Raw genomic sequence first — 17,882 nt, forward strand, 5'->3', positions numbered from 1 at the left:
ATCTTAGTAGTTGCAATTGGTTTATGAAATAGATCGAACGTTTCCCACACAAGAGCAAAGGGAAAAATGTCCTGCTTTTAATTAAATGCATACTTGAGACAAAAATAGATTTAAGAACAGGATGTGGCTTTTAAAAGTGTGAGAAAGTATTTCGATTAGAATAATTAATTAGGATGAAGTTTTATAGCAAAGAAACCAACATAAAAAGACTAATTGAAGCTTTTTATGTTACATATATATATATATATATATATATATATATATATATATATATATATATATATATATATATATATATATATATATATATATATATATATATATATATATATATATATATATATACAAGTAATAAATAAATACAAGAAAACACTAAGAAAGTTAAGAAAAACAATAAGTAACATTTATTGCGCTTAAGCTGCAAGTAAACAGCACTCTATATATATATATATATATATATATATATATATATATATATATATATATATATATATATATATATATATATATATATATATATATATATATATATATATATATATATATATATATGTAGGTGATATACATAAAAATAACGATTAATAATGATTATTTATTGATGGTCAAGTATCTTCTACTAAATAATCATCTACTTCTACTAATAAAGGATACTTAGTAGGGTAATGCACATATCACAGTTAAAGATATAAACAAAAACGAAGGATGCAGTTCAAAGGTGGTTACAGTTAGGACTCGTTTCGATTACGATTAATTTATAAGGTTACACTGGTTTCGATTAAGATTAATTGCTAATTACAGATACATAACACCCAACGGAGGACCAAAGGCACTGAAATTTTAAAAACTAACATTTTAAACACTAATATTTCTTATAGAATAAAATTTTTTTAACATATGAATTATATTCATGTAAATTTTTACGAAAAATAGGTTCGAGGAAACTATTTTCATAAAAATTAACATGATTTTCAAACATATACATTAAATACATTACTTGAAATTACATTAAAGTTTTACTTATATATATTAAACTACATTAACGTATACAAATAATTGCATTTCTACATTAAATTTTTACTTATAATTACATTGGGACATTAAAGTTTAAACATCCATTAAGAATATTCTGTTAGAAATTATAACTTGTTTGCCATAGAATAATTTCTCCTAGCATCTTTATAAAAAATTGATTTATTTAAATTTATAGCTTTTCAACCTTTTAAAAATTTTTTTTTGAGCTCCCCCCTCTTTGGAGAACTTAGCTTCAATTTTCAGGGCATCTACTGGAGCAGCTAGCCCCGTGCAGTCTTATACCTCTGCTCGCCGCTTCTTATAAATAACAAATGGCAGTTGCTTTTTCCAATATTTTTCAATAATAACAATTTGAGTGAGGCATGGTATATATTCGGCATTTTAAATTTCAATTATTTGACTTCTTATCTGGTAGGAATTTTTATTAAATTTCTCTTTTGAAATTTTAAAAATTAGCATCATAAACAATTTAAATCAATAACAAATACACTGCAAAAAGTTTTGTTGTATAGTTGCTATTTTTAGCATTGAGATAAACTAACATTTTTTACAGTGTATAACATTTTTATTTACTTTTTCACTGTTATAGTTTCATTTATTTATTTATTAATTTTTTTTTGTTTGTTTACAAACAACACATATTTTCATGCCCATTAGAATGAATTTAACGGTTTCATCTCAAAAACATCTCGTTTAAAAACTAACACATTTTTAGTAATATATTCGCTCGAATTTTTTCAAATAATTGCTATTTTGTCAATTTTATGTAATTTTTTGCACGATAACTACAGTTCCGTATTTAAAAATGCATTTAGTTTACCTCCACACCAAAAACGGTACCTACTATACACCAATTCTTTTATAGTGTAGATCATAAGCATTTCTGGAAGTTAATATGTACACATAAATTCAAACTAATAAAAATCGTAAATCATATTTTCTTAAGAAAAATCTTAATATACATTTTGATAGATTGCGGTTTTATAACTATCAAGTCTTTATCCTTAAATATAAAAATATTATTCCGGCATTAGATTTAAGGTAATTTGCAGTAGTATGAAATTAAAAGAAAATAATTTAAGTGCATGTCATTTTATAACCATATTTTGAAAATAAATAAATTATAACTTCTTCAGGCTATTGAACTTATTATTAATTACAGATATAGACCAACACCTCCCAGAAAAGAGAAGACCTTCGCAAGGACTACTATTAACGAGAAATCCGATGCATTAGTAGTCCGCATGTTGTAACATCTTTCCCTACTGCACAGTTTTGTAATACGGACGTTGTGATAGCTTTACTTAAAATCTTCCACGCAGTTTATGCTCGTTACGTCACACTACTAAATTAATCCGTGCAGAGGCCTTCTCTCTTTTAGGAGGTGTTGTATAGAATGAATTTAAAACAAAACGGAAATGAATTTATATTGAATGAAAAAAATTCTCATACTTTAACTACTTCAGTCAAGAGCTGAACATGCCGAAGAACTCCATACTTTTCAGCGTAAAGTTTAAAATACTGAAACATAACTGAATTGTGCATGAAATTCGGAAAATGTTTCGGTGGTGGAAAATCACTGAAAGCACTCATTTCTTTACTTGTATTGATGACTGTGGATTTCATAACTGACGGAATTCCTTCTTCATCATAATCTCTGTAACACCAGAGACCACCAATGTTATCTGTCTTATCGTACACCACAACCTCTAAATTCTCTTCCAAACAGGATTTTGCAGCAGTCAGTCCACATGGACCAGCTCCGATAATGGCAATGCGTTTTGCTTTCGTCATTTTTGTTGCTGAAATAATAATTAATGACATAAATGGTAAATTTTGCAAAGATTATTAAATTTATATTAACATTTCTTTGAAACAATAATGTTTAATTTAAATCGTAGATTCTTAATAGTACATAGTAGGTACTTTGTTTACGTCACACTAGAGCTGCACAATGGGCTACTGGCAATGGTCTGGATTACAACTCTGAGGATGGTCCGAAGACATGCAATCTCAATTTGTGAGACCACTTCCTCAATTTAGACGTAGATCTGAAGGGGAAGGAAATTTTCTCCAGGTTCTGCTCAGCGATCGACCGCAGGACTTTCGATTCCACAGTTTTTACAAGCACGTAAATCGCATGTACTCGGGTGAGAGGATCGAAGCCACTAACCACTGGGCTACCACGGCCTCTTGATAGTACAGACAATTGTACAATGAGTTAGGAAAAAAAACATTTCAACCTAAATACGTTTTACTCTAATTATTGAATTTTCTTATATTAAGTGCCAATTATAATGGTTTAAATAGTTGATCTCAAATATGTGCTAATTAATTAGCTCTCAAATATGTTAATTAATTAGTTATAAAGTTAGACACAAAAACGTTCTTTTTCGAGATAAACATATAATGATTGGATTAATTGGGTTTTTGACTATTAAAATACATATTAGAGTAAGCTAGATTAATTAATTTGTTATAAGTGTACGCAGTCATTTAAGACAACTGATACCGGGGCGAGCCGCAATGACTCAGGGGATAGAGCTTTCGCCTTCCAATGAGACTAACCGAGTTCGAATTCCAGACGAATTCCGCATCCGGCTTGCACCAACCACAGTGCTGAAGTGAAATATCCTCAGTGGTAGACGGATCATGGGTTAGAGTCCCCTTGCCGTCAAGCTAATCGTGGGAGGTTCATGTGGTCTTCCTCTCCATGTAACGCAAATGCGGGTTAGCTCCATCAAAAAAAATCTCCATGAGGGCAAATTTCTCCCAGCACAGGAGTTCCCTTGTCTTCTGGATTGGGTTTAAAATTATAAGGCTACGGAGTTGAACATTAGTTGTCGTAGACCCATGAAATTGGGTCGGCTGTTCAACGACGGCTATATAATGAAATAAAATTTTAAAAAATTGCTAACGGGAGAGGGATCCTAGTTGGTAGGGCACTGAAACCATGCCCAAGAGTTCGTGGGTTCGATCCCCGCCGGCCGAAGACTCCCAGTGTAGTAAATTGCGACTGATGCACGTTATATCTGTCGAATCGCAAAGAAAAAATCAATACCTCTGGGGATACTGATCCAGTAGTTTCCTTGTCATCTGGATTGGTTCTAAATTACAAGGCTACGTAGTTGAACATTAGTAGTCGTCAACCCAAAATTGGGCCGACTGTTCAACGACGGTTATGAAATTGTTAACGGGGGAGGCCGGGATTGTCTGGTTGGTCGGGCACTAGGCTCATGACTAACAGTTAGTGGGTCTTCCGGCCGGCTGAAGACTCCCCGTGTAGTAAATAGTGGCTGATGCACGTTAAATTTGTCGAGTCGCAAAGTCCTCCATGCTCTCATAACAAATCAATACCTCTGGGGGTACTGATCCAGGAGTTTCTTTGTCATCTAGATTGGTTCTAAATTACAAGGCTACGTAGTTGAACATTAGTAGTCGTCAACCCAAAATTGGGCCGACTGTTCAACGACGGTTATGAAATTGTTAACGGGGGAGGCCGGGATTGTCTGGTTGGTCGGGCACTAGGCTCATGACTAACAGTTAGTGGGTCTTCCGGCCGGCTGAAGACTCCCCGTGTAGTAAATAGTGGCTGATGCACGTTAAATTTGTCGAGTCGCAAAGTCCTCCATGCTCTCATAACAAATCAATACCTCTGGGGGTACTGATCCAGGAGTTTCTTTGTCATCTAGATTGGTTCTAAATTACAAGGCTACGTAGTTGAACATTAGTAGTCGTCAACCCAAAATTGGGCCGACTGTTCAACGACGGTTATGAAATTGTTAACGGGGGAGGCCGGGATTGTCTGGTTGGTCGGGCACTAGGCTCATGACTAACAGTTAGTGGGTCTTCCGGCCGGCTGAAGACTCCCCGTGTAGTAAATAGTGGCTGATGCACGTTAAATTTGTCGAGTCGCAAAGTCCTCCATGCTCTCATAACAAATCAATACCTCTGGGGGTACTGATCCAGGAGTTTCTTTGTCATCTAGATTGGTTCTAAATTACAAGGCTACGGAGTGGAACATTAGTAGTCGTCAACCCAAAATTGGGCCGGCTGTTCAACGACGGTTATAAAATTTTTAACGAGGGAGGCCGGGATAGTCTAGTTGGTCGGGCACTAGGCTCATGACTAACAGTTAGTGGGTTTTCCGGCCGGCTGAAGACTCCCCGTGTAGTAAATAGTGACTGATGCACGTTAAATTTGTCGAGTCGCAAAGTCTTCCATGTTCTCATAACAAATCAATACCTCTGGGGGTAGTGGGGCATGGATCTTGGGTTAGAGTCCCTTTGCTGTCAGGTTTTCGTTGTTTATATCTCCAAGGAATGCAATTGCAGGTTAATTTCATAAAAAAGTCCTTCATGAAAGGAAAATTTCTCCCAATACTTGTTTCTAGATTGGTTCAAAATTACAAGGCTATGGAGTTGAACATTAGTAGTCGTAAACTCAAAAATTGAATCTGCTGTTCAACGACGGTTATAAAATAAAATTGAAATAATGAAGAGCCGCAATGGCTAAGGGAAAGGAGCGTTCGCCTTCCAATGAGGTGAACCGGGTTCGAATCCCACCGATGGCTGGTCATTGCGAATCTGCATCCGGCTTACACTGACCACAGTGCTGATGTGAAATACCCTCAGTGGTAGACGGAACATGGGTTAGAGTCTCTTTGCAGTCAGGCTAACCATGGGAGGTTCTCGTGGTCTTCCTCTCCATGTAACGCAAGTGCGGGTTAGTTCCATCAAAAAGTACTCAACCGAGGCGAATTTCTCCCAATACTTGATCCAGGAGTTCGCTTGTCTTCTGTATTGGGTTCAGAATTACAAGGCTACGGAGTTGAACATTAGTAGTCGTAAACCCAGAAATCGGGTCATCTGTTCAACGATGGTTACAAAATAAAATTGAAATAACGTAATATTTTAAAACAAAATGATTTAATATTATAATTAGTTATAAATGAAAGTAATTGCAATATTTTAATATGACATTTTTTTCTTTTTTTAAACAATAAATAATAAACACTCTTGACTTTCTTGTTCTGAGTGCAATTACTTTCGTGTATAGTTTTGTCTCAAAGTATTAAGTTACGCTGATTTAAGCAATAAGAAAACTTGCAAACAATATATATGTATATATATATATATATATATATATATATATATATATATATATATATATATATATATATATATATATATATATATATATATATATATATATTATATGCATGCTAAAAACGTGTGCTAGAAAATACCATGTAAATTTTTTTTAATAATTATCATTTATTATTACGTTTAATATTGGTTGAAGATATTTTGAACAGTAAGATATAAAAACTTTTTTATAAAAAACTATTCTTGTATTTTGTTATTTAGAATTGCATAGTTCAAAATGGTGAACAACGTTAAATACCTTACAATTCAACATTTTCTATCATTATAATAAAATAATATAAATTAATATTTAATTTTTTAAATTATTTATTACATAAAATTATCGTTAAAGAACGAATTTTATAAATATGTGCAAACATTTTTGATTCCGTCAAAATTTTTCCGTGAAATGGCGAAATACGCAAGAAATGAATAAGTTGTTTTAGCTTTTGCCCGTTCTGGAACATTCTTTGTTTCATTCTATTTGGACCATATTTCCAAAGTTCCACATTCAGTACGTAAGAAGTCTGCCTGCTTGTTATTTAAGAGTTTAATAGCAAATTTATTCATGTATTAGATTAGGATTTTTCCATCTGTTCAAAACAAATATATTAAATATTTCATTAAATTTAAAGTCACCTTTAAGAGATACTTATCGATATTAGATATCAATCATTTTTTTCAGTAAATATTGGCAATTATCTGACAATTATCCTCATTGTTTTTAGCCATCAACCGAAATATGAAATAAGGAAAATGCAATTTTCCGACAATTTCGAACAATTTCTTTTCGTTTTTGGTTGCAAGAGACTATTTTAACAGATCTTATATGCTTTTTTATCGCTGATTTCAAATCTACAATCGGTTTACCTTTTTAAGCTAAAGTTTTTTTAATGATATTTTCAATCAATTTTTTTTGTCGATATGTGCACGTTTAAAAACGTCATATACATCAGAGAGTTGCGTGCATGTGACTAACTTCTAGGGGAGTTAGAGCACATCCTCAGAATTAAAATTGCATTGGGACCCATACCCGGAAATGTTGTCATACGGCGCAAGGGGAGCTTCCTTATTATGGACTGTTTCATCGTGTTGCTGCTGATTAGGTAAGCGAGCCTAATCGTGTACAAAGGCATTTCTGGGTATGGGTTACTAAGCAGTTTTAATCCTGATGTTATATCCTAACTCCCCTAGAAGTTTGTCGCATTATTAGCGCAATTTCCTGTTTTATTATTATATGTCATCCTATTATATAAGTTCCTATCATGTTACGTTATATATAACGTTTTTAAACGTTTAAATTTCGTCAGTAATTAGACTAAGAATGTAATTTAAAAAATCTATAGCTATTGGAGCAAAACGAATTTTAAATTTGAAATCCTCATAGCCGAATTAGACAAGATCAAGTATTCGTATAAATGCAACAAAACATTTGTTTTCCATTGTAATTTAGGAATACTAGAAAAGTATCTAATATTTTCTTAATACTTTTGCTTGAATGTTTTTTTATAAATCATCTACTCACAATAGGTATGTAACATTTAAAATAATGGCTAAATATAATAAAGGGATCTTAAACCGAGACCTAAAAAGAATTATATTTTAATTATAGATTAGCCCTTCTTAACAGATGAGAACATTCAATAATCTCTTTCGTATAATAAAGGAATCACTTCGCATATATATTTTCGTTAATTAGTTAGAAATATAATCTTTATTTATAAAATGTATCAATACTTTGCAGTAAAATGTTTATATGATATCGAAATAACATTCAATTTTATAAATATTTTGAGATTTTACTGCATCTTCATCCGGTTTTTTGATTACTGCGTCATCCCTAACAAAGAAGTCTGAATATTACGAACCGTCAAAGATAAAATTTATTAATTGTATTTCATAATGAAATATTTCAATAAAAATAGATGCATTATATTAGGTTAATAGTGAAAACTTCTACTATATAGATCAAATTATAACTCCTAACTTTCAAGATAAGTAAATTCTCATTTAAGTTTTGAACAAAAAGAGCAATTAAAAATTATAAAATTAGAATAGTATTATATATTATATGATAAATATGACTTTAAAAATGTAACTTTTCCTCGAACTTGAAGTAAAAATGATGAGACTTATTTCTAAGCTACAATGATTTAGATACGATTGCCCATGTGGCTTTAATGTTAAGAAATTTCAAATTTCTGTAATTTGACATAAAAACTATTTTAATGACAAATATTTTTTTCTCATCTTCTCTATTTGATAGTAGAGGTCATCAACCTATGGCAGCCGGCGCTGAGGAGGCCTTAAAAGTTTTAGGGAATCTCACTGTGAATAGCAAAATCCTAGGTAAAAACCAGTGTTTTGTAGGAATTTGCTTATTCTACGATTTAAAAAAGTTAGATTAGAAAAAAAATCTACCGTACTTTAAATTCTTGTACTTTAAAATATTAAATTTTGAAAAAAAGTAAATAAATAAAAAAAAAATAATTAAATGTGTAAAAAAATTTTGGAAAAGAAAAGTGGTACACTTTGGATCATCCCTTAAAATGCATGCACTTTTAATCTCTTTAATTCCTTTATCTTAATGATAGCAGAATTGCAATAAAACCATTAAAAACATTTTCAGTCTTATATATTGCTTTCAATAAATTTTTATAAATAAGATCATAAAATTTTTTATGAAAAATGTGAGATATTTATCTATGCGAAAATAATATTTTCATAAGCTGCATAATGAAAATCAAGATATCATATCAATCAAATATGAAAATTAAATGAATTTTCTAGAAAATATTATATGTTGGAAAAATGTTAGTAAAACAATAATTATTTCAATTTTGAAAGTAAACTACTTTTTTAAATACCTACATAATAACTAAATATGACAGTAAAAAATGAAATCACTGTAAAAATCGGTATATTTTATCGGTTAAAAAATACCGAGATACATTTTTATGACAACTATGAATAAGCTTAAACATCTTAAGTGTATATTCGGCATTTTCTTAGATAGAGAAATCTTTATATTTTTTAGAAAAAAATTGCTAAGTTCAAAAGTGAAAAACTGTTACCCACTAATTCCTAGATATAAATACATAGAATGTCATTTAAATCCAATTCTTAAAATACATTTTTTAAATCCTCAAAGATTTTGATTACATCTTGTCATTTTTTTCTTTCTAAAAAAGAGAGAAATAGCTTGCTACTTTTTTTTAAATCTCTTTTCGACTATTTCAACGATGAAATGTCCTTTTTAAACAAAAAATTAAAATGTTTACAAAAACTATTCAAATAGCTGTTTTGTGAGATAAATTTTGAATAAACAAATTTTTGTAATTAATTTTTTACTCATAATTCGATCTGTATGGGGAATGAAAAATGAAAAATAAATATTAAAATAATTCATTGAAAGTTTATACGGTTTTCACTACTTTGTAGACACGTTCTTTAAGTTTATGACTTAGGGATATTTTTGTTTAAAGGATTTTAAATTATATTAAGGCTTGGAATCAAAATATTTTCTTATAATTGAAAAATAAATATGGAATTCATTTATGATATTTTTATATAACAAATAATTAAAATTATTTATTATTTTGTCTATACCATAAAATATCATAGTAAATTAATATAAACAACATGCACAGAATATAAATTTTTATCTTAACTATTCTTAATATTAATATATCTTGATTATTAGTTTTTTTAAGACATAATTTTATAAAAATGTTTAAAAAAAATTATAAAAATTAACTACTTCTTAAATAGAGGTGCAATTATTATAATTTCCTAAATTTAATAACGAAATAACTTCTTAAATGAAAATATAAGCAAAATTTTTAATCGTTTCTGTAAAACATAATTTTAATTTAATGGACCTGAAATTTTTTTTTCTCTTTCTGACTTTTAATATCTATATTTCATGAATTTAGGTAACATGGATTTGTTCATTTATTTTTATCTTAAACTCCTCGTTCTATTCTTAAAAAAAAAATGTTAAATAGAATCTTTAAAAATTCTGTTTTTAAAAATTGAAACAATTCATCCATTTTGTAATAGACTCAAGTATAGATTAATATCAAAATAAAATTCTGTAATTCATAGTTATATTCATCAATTAAAAAATATTCTTACCCAGGTCAGATAAAGTTCGGTGTAGTTTTCCAACATCATCTCGAAGGTCATGCAGACTACCTTGTATCACGCGAAACACAACATTTTCAACTGTAGTGGCCAGAAAGTCGGGGCAACTATTCCCTGAGGGGTTTGAACTTAAAGAACATGTTTTGGTCTGAAGTGCTTGTTCGGAAATGCTCTCAACACTCAAAGCAGCATTAATATATCCATAGGATATCTTATCTGGGTTTTGTTGTGAAGGATATATCACAGCAGGAGCTGCTTTTTTTATATCCTTAGTATTTGACTGAGAACGACTTCGATATTTTCGAGTAGCATAATTAGACATGCGCACACTAGTGGCGATTCTGCTTCTTTCTGTCATCTTTATTCATTTAAAAACACTCAAAATTTTCCTTCTTAGATTAGAATTTTGAACGCAGACCACGTACATGAATGAAAAACAAGTTGCAATAATAATTAATTTCAAATTGATTGTGATTTTCCTTTATGTTTTGTTTTGGAGAAAGCATTGCGAAGACAAAATTTTTTTTAAAGACACTCAGTCACAAGTAAATATCTGATCTAGTGTTCCTCAGTTGAAAACTATTCATTAAAGCTATTCATTCACAAATATTGAGAAAGCTTTCATCAATTTGGAACTATTTTTTAAAAAAAATATCCACAAGTAAAATACGGAACTAACCTGATTTCTCAGTTTAAATCAGCTTTTAAAACATATTTATTCACAAATAAAATCCTTAACCAGCGTTTCTCAGTTTAAAAAAAAATTTCCAAATATAACAAGTAAATATAACAAGTAGTTTTTCACAAGTAAAATATTGAACTATCGTTTCTCAGTAAAAATCAACTTTCAAAAAGCTATTCATTCACAAATAAAATGTTGACCGAGCGTTTCTCAGTTTAAAACTATTTTCTAAACTTATTCATTCACAAGTATTGAAAAAGCTTTTATCACTTTAAAACAATTTTTCTTAAAAAAATATTCATTCACAAGTAAAATGTTGAGCAAGCGTTTCTCAGTGAAAAACAACTTTTTAAAGGTATTCATCCACAAGTAAAATACTGAGCAAGCACTTCACCGATTAAAACAATTTTTTAAGAGAATATTCATTCATCAAAAATAAAATAAACAATCATTTCTCAGTTTAACACCGTTTCTAATGCAGAATATATTCTTCAATGATTTTAAGGGTTTCTTAGAAAAGAAGAAGAAAGGTTAGTTTAAACAGAAACCGAGAATAATATAAAATTGCAGAGCAACATACGTGCTATCTCCAATGAGAACATGTTATTAACATGTCTTTCTTCAGTACGTGGGATAATTTACATGCTCTAGCGACATCTATTTATTTGGTCAACGGGTTACAGTTAAATATTTCTATATTTAGGCTCCATTAACTTAATATACATCTTTTCAATTGAATATTTTCCTTACAATGACAATAAAAGTCACACGAATTCATAACACACTTTGTTTTGTTGGTTTTGCTTTGATTTATGTTATTTTTTCGTCATTTTTAGCTACTTCTGCTGTTATGCAATTTAAGTTCATCTCAGTATTTTATTCGTGAGTAATTTTTTTTATTAGGAACTCGTATATCAAGTGAGATAGAACGAGAAGTGACGAGAAAACAATTCATGGTCTATCAATGAACCGATCGAGCTAAATTTGAAACTCTTCAATTTAGGCATAAATTAAAACTTTGCTCATCTTATAGACGTGAAATAGATTCTGTTTTTTTTTCTCTCTTTTTCTTAACAAATAAAAAGTTTGATTTTTTTAAATCATGCATGACTTATTTTAATCTTATCCAACACATTATTACTAAGATTTATGTTGACTTTTTCAAGAAATCTCTCATGTAGGTTTTTTTAAATATTAAAACTACTGAAAAAAAGTGTAATAAAAGCAATTGAAGTACGTTAAAAAAATAATCCCAAGAAACTGAAGCGATAACGTTTTCTTGATTAAAAACTTTTTAATCGAGTATGTATAAAAGGTGAAAAACACAGTTAAACTGATGAAATAAAAATGTTGCGTTAAATTTTTGTTTTGCTGAATTAAAATGTTTTCTCAAATTATTTTTCATTTTCTGAATGAAATATGATTATCAATTTATTATATGGGAGAGTAGGGTATTACCGAGTAACATGATTGCCTGGAAATTAGTTCTATTTTCTAGCGGACAAACTCTGAATTACAAGTAAAGAAGGTGATAGAAAATATATTTCGAGTTTCGGGATATGCGTATATCTCTACCATTTGATGCCCTGGTCAGTAAGAAAACAATCAATATGTGCTTCTATATTTATTAACAAACGTAACAATGAAAAAAGTAATAATTAGACTGAAACAAAACAACAAAATATGAGAAATAGGATCTTTCAAGAAATGCTCCTTCAGGCATGAGTGTATCGAGAACAACTGAAATAAAATATAATTTGATTGGCGACGAATTGACGCCGCCAAAAAGAATTAATTCGTAACAGAAGGACCTATAATAATGGCTTGTCGTTGTTGATTAACTCACGGCGTCTGTGAAGATAAATTTATTTTGCCATGTCAATTTTCCAATGTTCTCTTGTTTTTAAGCTATCCTCATTTATTGGTCATTAGAGTTACAAAAATTATTTTTAGTCCAGCTTATTATACGTTTATTAAAGATTCATACCCTATCAATAGATAAAGATTTCGTCCAACAGTGGAACTGTTCTGTTTCGTTTCGATAATCTCGGCTCTCGATGTAAGACCGGGTACTCCTTGATGTGTGTCACGAAGGTTGCAGTGCAGTAAAGGAAGAAGACAATTACATTCAAAACTGAACAAAAATTTTACCGGCACCAGCACAAAAGTTTTTGCAGGCTTCTTTTTCAAATCACAAAAGGACTCCTTTTCATATTTTGTAGACTTTTTGAAGGCACTTTATTCAAGACAGTAGTTTTTATACAGATATACACTGTTAAAATTTTCCTTCTTAAATTATGGTAAAATAACTGGCAGATGTCTGTTTATCCGATTAAAAGTAAAGATTACGGTAAAGAACATTTCTTTTCCTTTATGGTTTTGAAACCATTTGCAAAAAAATATGGTTATAAAACCATGAATACAAAACTATACGGTATTTTAACCATTTACAACTAGCATTTTTCAAAAACGTAAAAATAGTTAATTATTTACTTAGCTATAGGAGCTCGGCTTTTCGTAAGGTAATGGGCATTGGAGAGTGCCGGACACTGGAAATTCTTCACGTGTTGAAGGTAATGAAGGAAATATGGTGGTGTCAACACTAGCACTCGAATTCCAGTTCTGCCGGTCATGAGATTGATAAATAAGCCCGCTCGGCCATGATATGTATGCATTTGCAAAGAACTAAGAAGCTTCATTAGGTCGTCCTAGTTGGTGCGATTAAATTCTGGTTGTTTAACCGTATTTGGTGAAAGCAGTTAATAAACAGTTTTTCTCAAACTTAACAGTTTGATTACCATTTTTTTATGGTTATTTGACTGTTTTGATTAAATATGGTAAAATAACCATTTAATAGATTGTTTTTTAACCATTTTTTCGGAGAAATTTCTAACAGTGTAAGGGAATTCTCTGCATTTTCTTTCACAAAAAAAATAATATCATAAGCACTATACTTTCAGCAAGGAATTTTGGTTGGGCCCTCAGCAGTTCCGGACAACTGTCCCTCTCTCTCCTCTTCTTGAGTATCGCCTTGAATATATCACATAATAAGTACATGCATCATTTACTTTAAATTGTCTTATAAGATCAAATGCCTGACACTTTTTCGCTGAAATTCTAGTATTTCTAGATTTCCCATAGAGTTTAAATGTGTACCCTGTTTCACCTTACTATGACCGGCCGATTTGATTTTTTTCTAGGAAAAAAAATCATTTTGAAAAGAATACTACCTCGATGACTTTTTATGGAAGTTACATTGTACACAACTAAACAATGGATATCTTGATTAAATCAGACAGTTTCTAGATTCTAAAGTTTCTATACATTCTGATAAATTTCAGTTATTTTATAATTTTAATATCAACTATAATATAAAATTTTATCTTTATTTTATTTTGTATTAAGCAAAAATTATATGCACAATATATTTCGCCTAATCAACATTTAACGATAAATGAATAAGTTTCTGGAATATTTAATACAAAAAAGTCACGGCAATTAATTGAAACTTCTGACGAAGTAGGAAAACTTTCAATGGTTTAATTTCAAAATTGCGAAGTAGTGAAAAGATTATAAGAATATATTTTTTTCATGAGTGTGTAACTAAAAACGTAACTTGAAACTAAAGCAAATCTTAAACCATTTTTTCAAACAGATGTGATACGATTAAAAAATAGTTCATACATAAGGTAGATAATAGATAGATGCTAAAAAGTTTAAAATTTAAGCCCCTTTTTTAGTTTCTTAAATTGAAAGTCATTATTAGAATTTCGAATTTCTTTCCTTCAATGCCTATAAGAATGAAATGAAGCATTAGACTACTTAGAAATTTCTAGATTTTTATAATGCGTCGCAATCCCTAACATGGCATCGTTAAGAAACATGCATTCAACCTCTATATCTATTACGAAATAAAACCTTAAGCGAGTCCTGTTTCTTTCTTTCTTTTCTTTTCGTTTTTTTTTTAAAGATGTCATCAATTCACTACTTCCTCTTTCACTAGCATAATAATCTAATTTTCATGTCTGTTATTAACTCTTTTTTTTTCACCAATAATATCTCAATGGTAATTTTTTTGATCTTTACGTTTATGACTCACATTACTAAACTGTTAATTACACCGTTTCGTTAAATTACAATACATTAATTTATTTATTCTAAAAATAATTTAGATTTTAGATCATAGGTATCTGACCTTATTTTGAACCACTTTTCAATAAAGGTTCATAAAGAGCAACCACTTTTCATAAAGAGTCTACTTTTTCAATACAGGAATCTGAAGCTTTCCCCCAAATAAGCTACAATTCGCAGTGAAAATATTAAAGTTATTTAAAAAAATATAATAAAACTATTAATGTATTGCTCATAGTAAAATTAAAATAGACAAAAACTATCAGCTGCTGTGCCATTATAAAACCGTTTATTTAACAGAAAAATGCTGTTATTTAAAAATTGACGCCTGGTTTTTAAACAGATAAGTATAATTATTTTAAAGTACAAACTCTGTCATATTAACAAAAACTCTGTTATTTTAACAAATATAATAAATTGTATACAATACGTAAGTCAGCATAATGGTCGGAGTGATCCAAGAGCCTAATTCGCATGACAAGTCAACTCAGGGATTTGAACTCGGAACACCACATTTGACAAGCGAGTGCTCTGTCCAAGCCACGACAGATCTCATGCTTGGTAATAAAGAAAAATATTGAAGTGTCTTTATTTCAGAGGTCATACTTATTAAAATCCTACTTTAAAGTAAAAACGTGTAAATTTAGTTTTCGAAAACTCTAATTGAAAATACTGCATGGTCTTTAATACAAAACTAAACAAATTATTTATATTCGTTAATGATAAATCATAATGGTTTAAAAGAATAATATGAAAAGTCTTTATTCCTAAGCATCAATTTGGTTAATAAAAAAGAACCCAATTACTTCTCAAAATTAGAATAATCGTAACAATTTGTGATCTAAGACTACTAGAATACAATTCATTCACGTATAGATGACACCCCATAAACCTGATTAACACAAAACGGTCTAGCATTTCTCATCTTTTACGATAATGCAAAAAAAAAAAAAATTAAACCACATTCTACGGTTTATTTGATAAAACACAACTCAACCACAAGATAACTCCTAATAAAAGATCCTCCACAAAATACTACCTAACGAAAGGCCTAGTTCTAACGACCAGTTAAATCTGTCTTTTAGGGGTTTTGAAACCACTCTAGTTGTAAATGTTTAAAATACCGTATAGTTTTGTAGTCATGTTTTTTTTAACCATAATAGTTATAAACGGTTTCAAAACTGTAAAGGTATGAAATGTTTTTAGCGTAAACCTTACGAATAATTGGACAGACTGTTGCCGGTTATTTTATCATAGTTTTAGAATGAAAATTCTAACAGGGCAATACATTAAGCAATGAAGGAAGATTTTAATAGAGTTATGAAGTTAATAATATTATATTTTATTTTCATATTATCGACACAGTATGATTACTAAACTATGTTTACTCTCCAAACCTTGTGCTTAAAATGTAATTTTACATTAAATTATCAAAATTTATAAATGTCTTAAATTATGTCTTACTCAGAAAACAGAATTAAAAAAAATCAATTTATGTAAAAATTTAGCAAAAAGAAAGAAAAAAAGCAGAATAAATTAAATAACTTAAAAAGCAATAAAATTTGCAAGATGTATAAAATATCTTGCATAACTTTCATTACAGCTAATAATTTTAAATTATAGAAATCGCTAGATTTTATTTATAGTTTAAATCAATTAATTCTATCTAGATGTCATAAATGCAAAATTGATTCGAGAAGATGTAAAGATGTAATCGATATCCAAGCTCTTGTAATGACAATTTGCTTAACAAAAACCTTGATCATTGCGTATGAATTCTAAAATAGTTGTCAGGTTTCACGAGCGGTGTTGGAGAACTGAGCAAAAGAATCGAAAATAGTGAGACAAAAGGCTAGAAACTTCTCAATTTTGTCCTATTAAAGGTACATTAGCATGTTTTCAAAACAAATTGAATGCATTTCAGTTTAAATATCGAGTCATTATAGCTCAGTTATATGACAACTGAAGGTAAATTATCAAGTACTTTAAAGTGGATGAGTAACTGTTTTCTAATAAAGAAAAGTTCTACACTGTCAACTATAGTCTGATTTACTTTCACATAACTTATTTTATTGATTATTTTCTACTAAACCCAGTAGAGATGCAAACAATAAAAAAATAACAATTTTCTTCTTTCCACTGGACTGTACACACATTTACTTGCAAAAATTATTTCTAGAAAAATTACCGTCAAAATAAAGGTGCGTCTTGTGATGCATCTTTAGATTTATAAGTTCCATGCGTAAACGAAAATTCAAAAAGGAGCAAAAAAGTATATGAAAAAGAAGATTTATATATTTTCTAAAGTATTGCTGATAAACAGACTACTAAAGCAAAAAGTTTTTGTCTGATAATATATTCTTAGGCAGCTTCAACTTACGAAATTTTTGAATTCAAGGACCCCTGTTCAGAAATTGGAATTGAGTTATTTTATGGGTATTATATTATAAAATTTTATTTCTGAAAAATTTATTATGTATTTGTCATGTCATTCTACATAAAAGCCAAATGATTACTTTTAAACAAATACTATTTTCAAACCTACTTTTGCATTTAAACTAATTTCAAAGCATTCATTTTAAACGGAGAGGAATATCTTATTGATAAAGAGGAATATCTTATGGATGCGAAAGGAATATCTTTTTGATCTCTGAAAAGGAGTGTTTTGCATTTTAACTGATGCCGATTTTTAATATTTTCATCCTGAACAAAATATTTTATTATTAATGCAATGTTTAGAAGGA

The 17,882-nt window shown here is 29.7% G+C and overlaps 1 protein-coding gene across 3 annotated transcripts in view; it reads right to left on the bottom strand.

Annotated features, from left to right (window-relative positions):
* LOC107450467 (flavin-containing monooxygenase 5) overlaps nt 1-17,882 on the bottom strand; it is a 30,885-nt gene that overhangs the window by 11,843 nt on the left and 1,160 nt on the right. For 2 of the 3 annotated variants that reach the window (XM_016066275.5, XM_071187305.2), the window contains exon 3: nt 2,485-2,834. In XM_016066275.5, the coding sequence (XP_015921761.2) occupies nt 2,485-2,834 (350 nt within the window). Of the gene's footprint in view, nt 1-2,484; nt 2,835-10,316; nt 10,708-17,882 lie in introns of those variants that run through there. The other variant, XM_016066267.4, reaches the window with a different exon arrangement.

Source organism: Parasteatoda tepidariorum, chromosome 11 (genome assembly GCF_982258835.1).
Source record: "Parasteatoda tepidariorum strain Cologne lab strain chromosome 11, Ptep-v5.0, whole genome shotgun sequence".
Taxonomy (NCBI): Eukaryota; Metazoa; Arthropoda; class Arachnida; order Araneae; family Theridiidae; genus Parasteatoda; species Parasteatoda tepidariorum.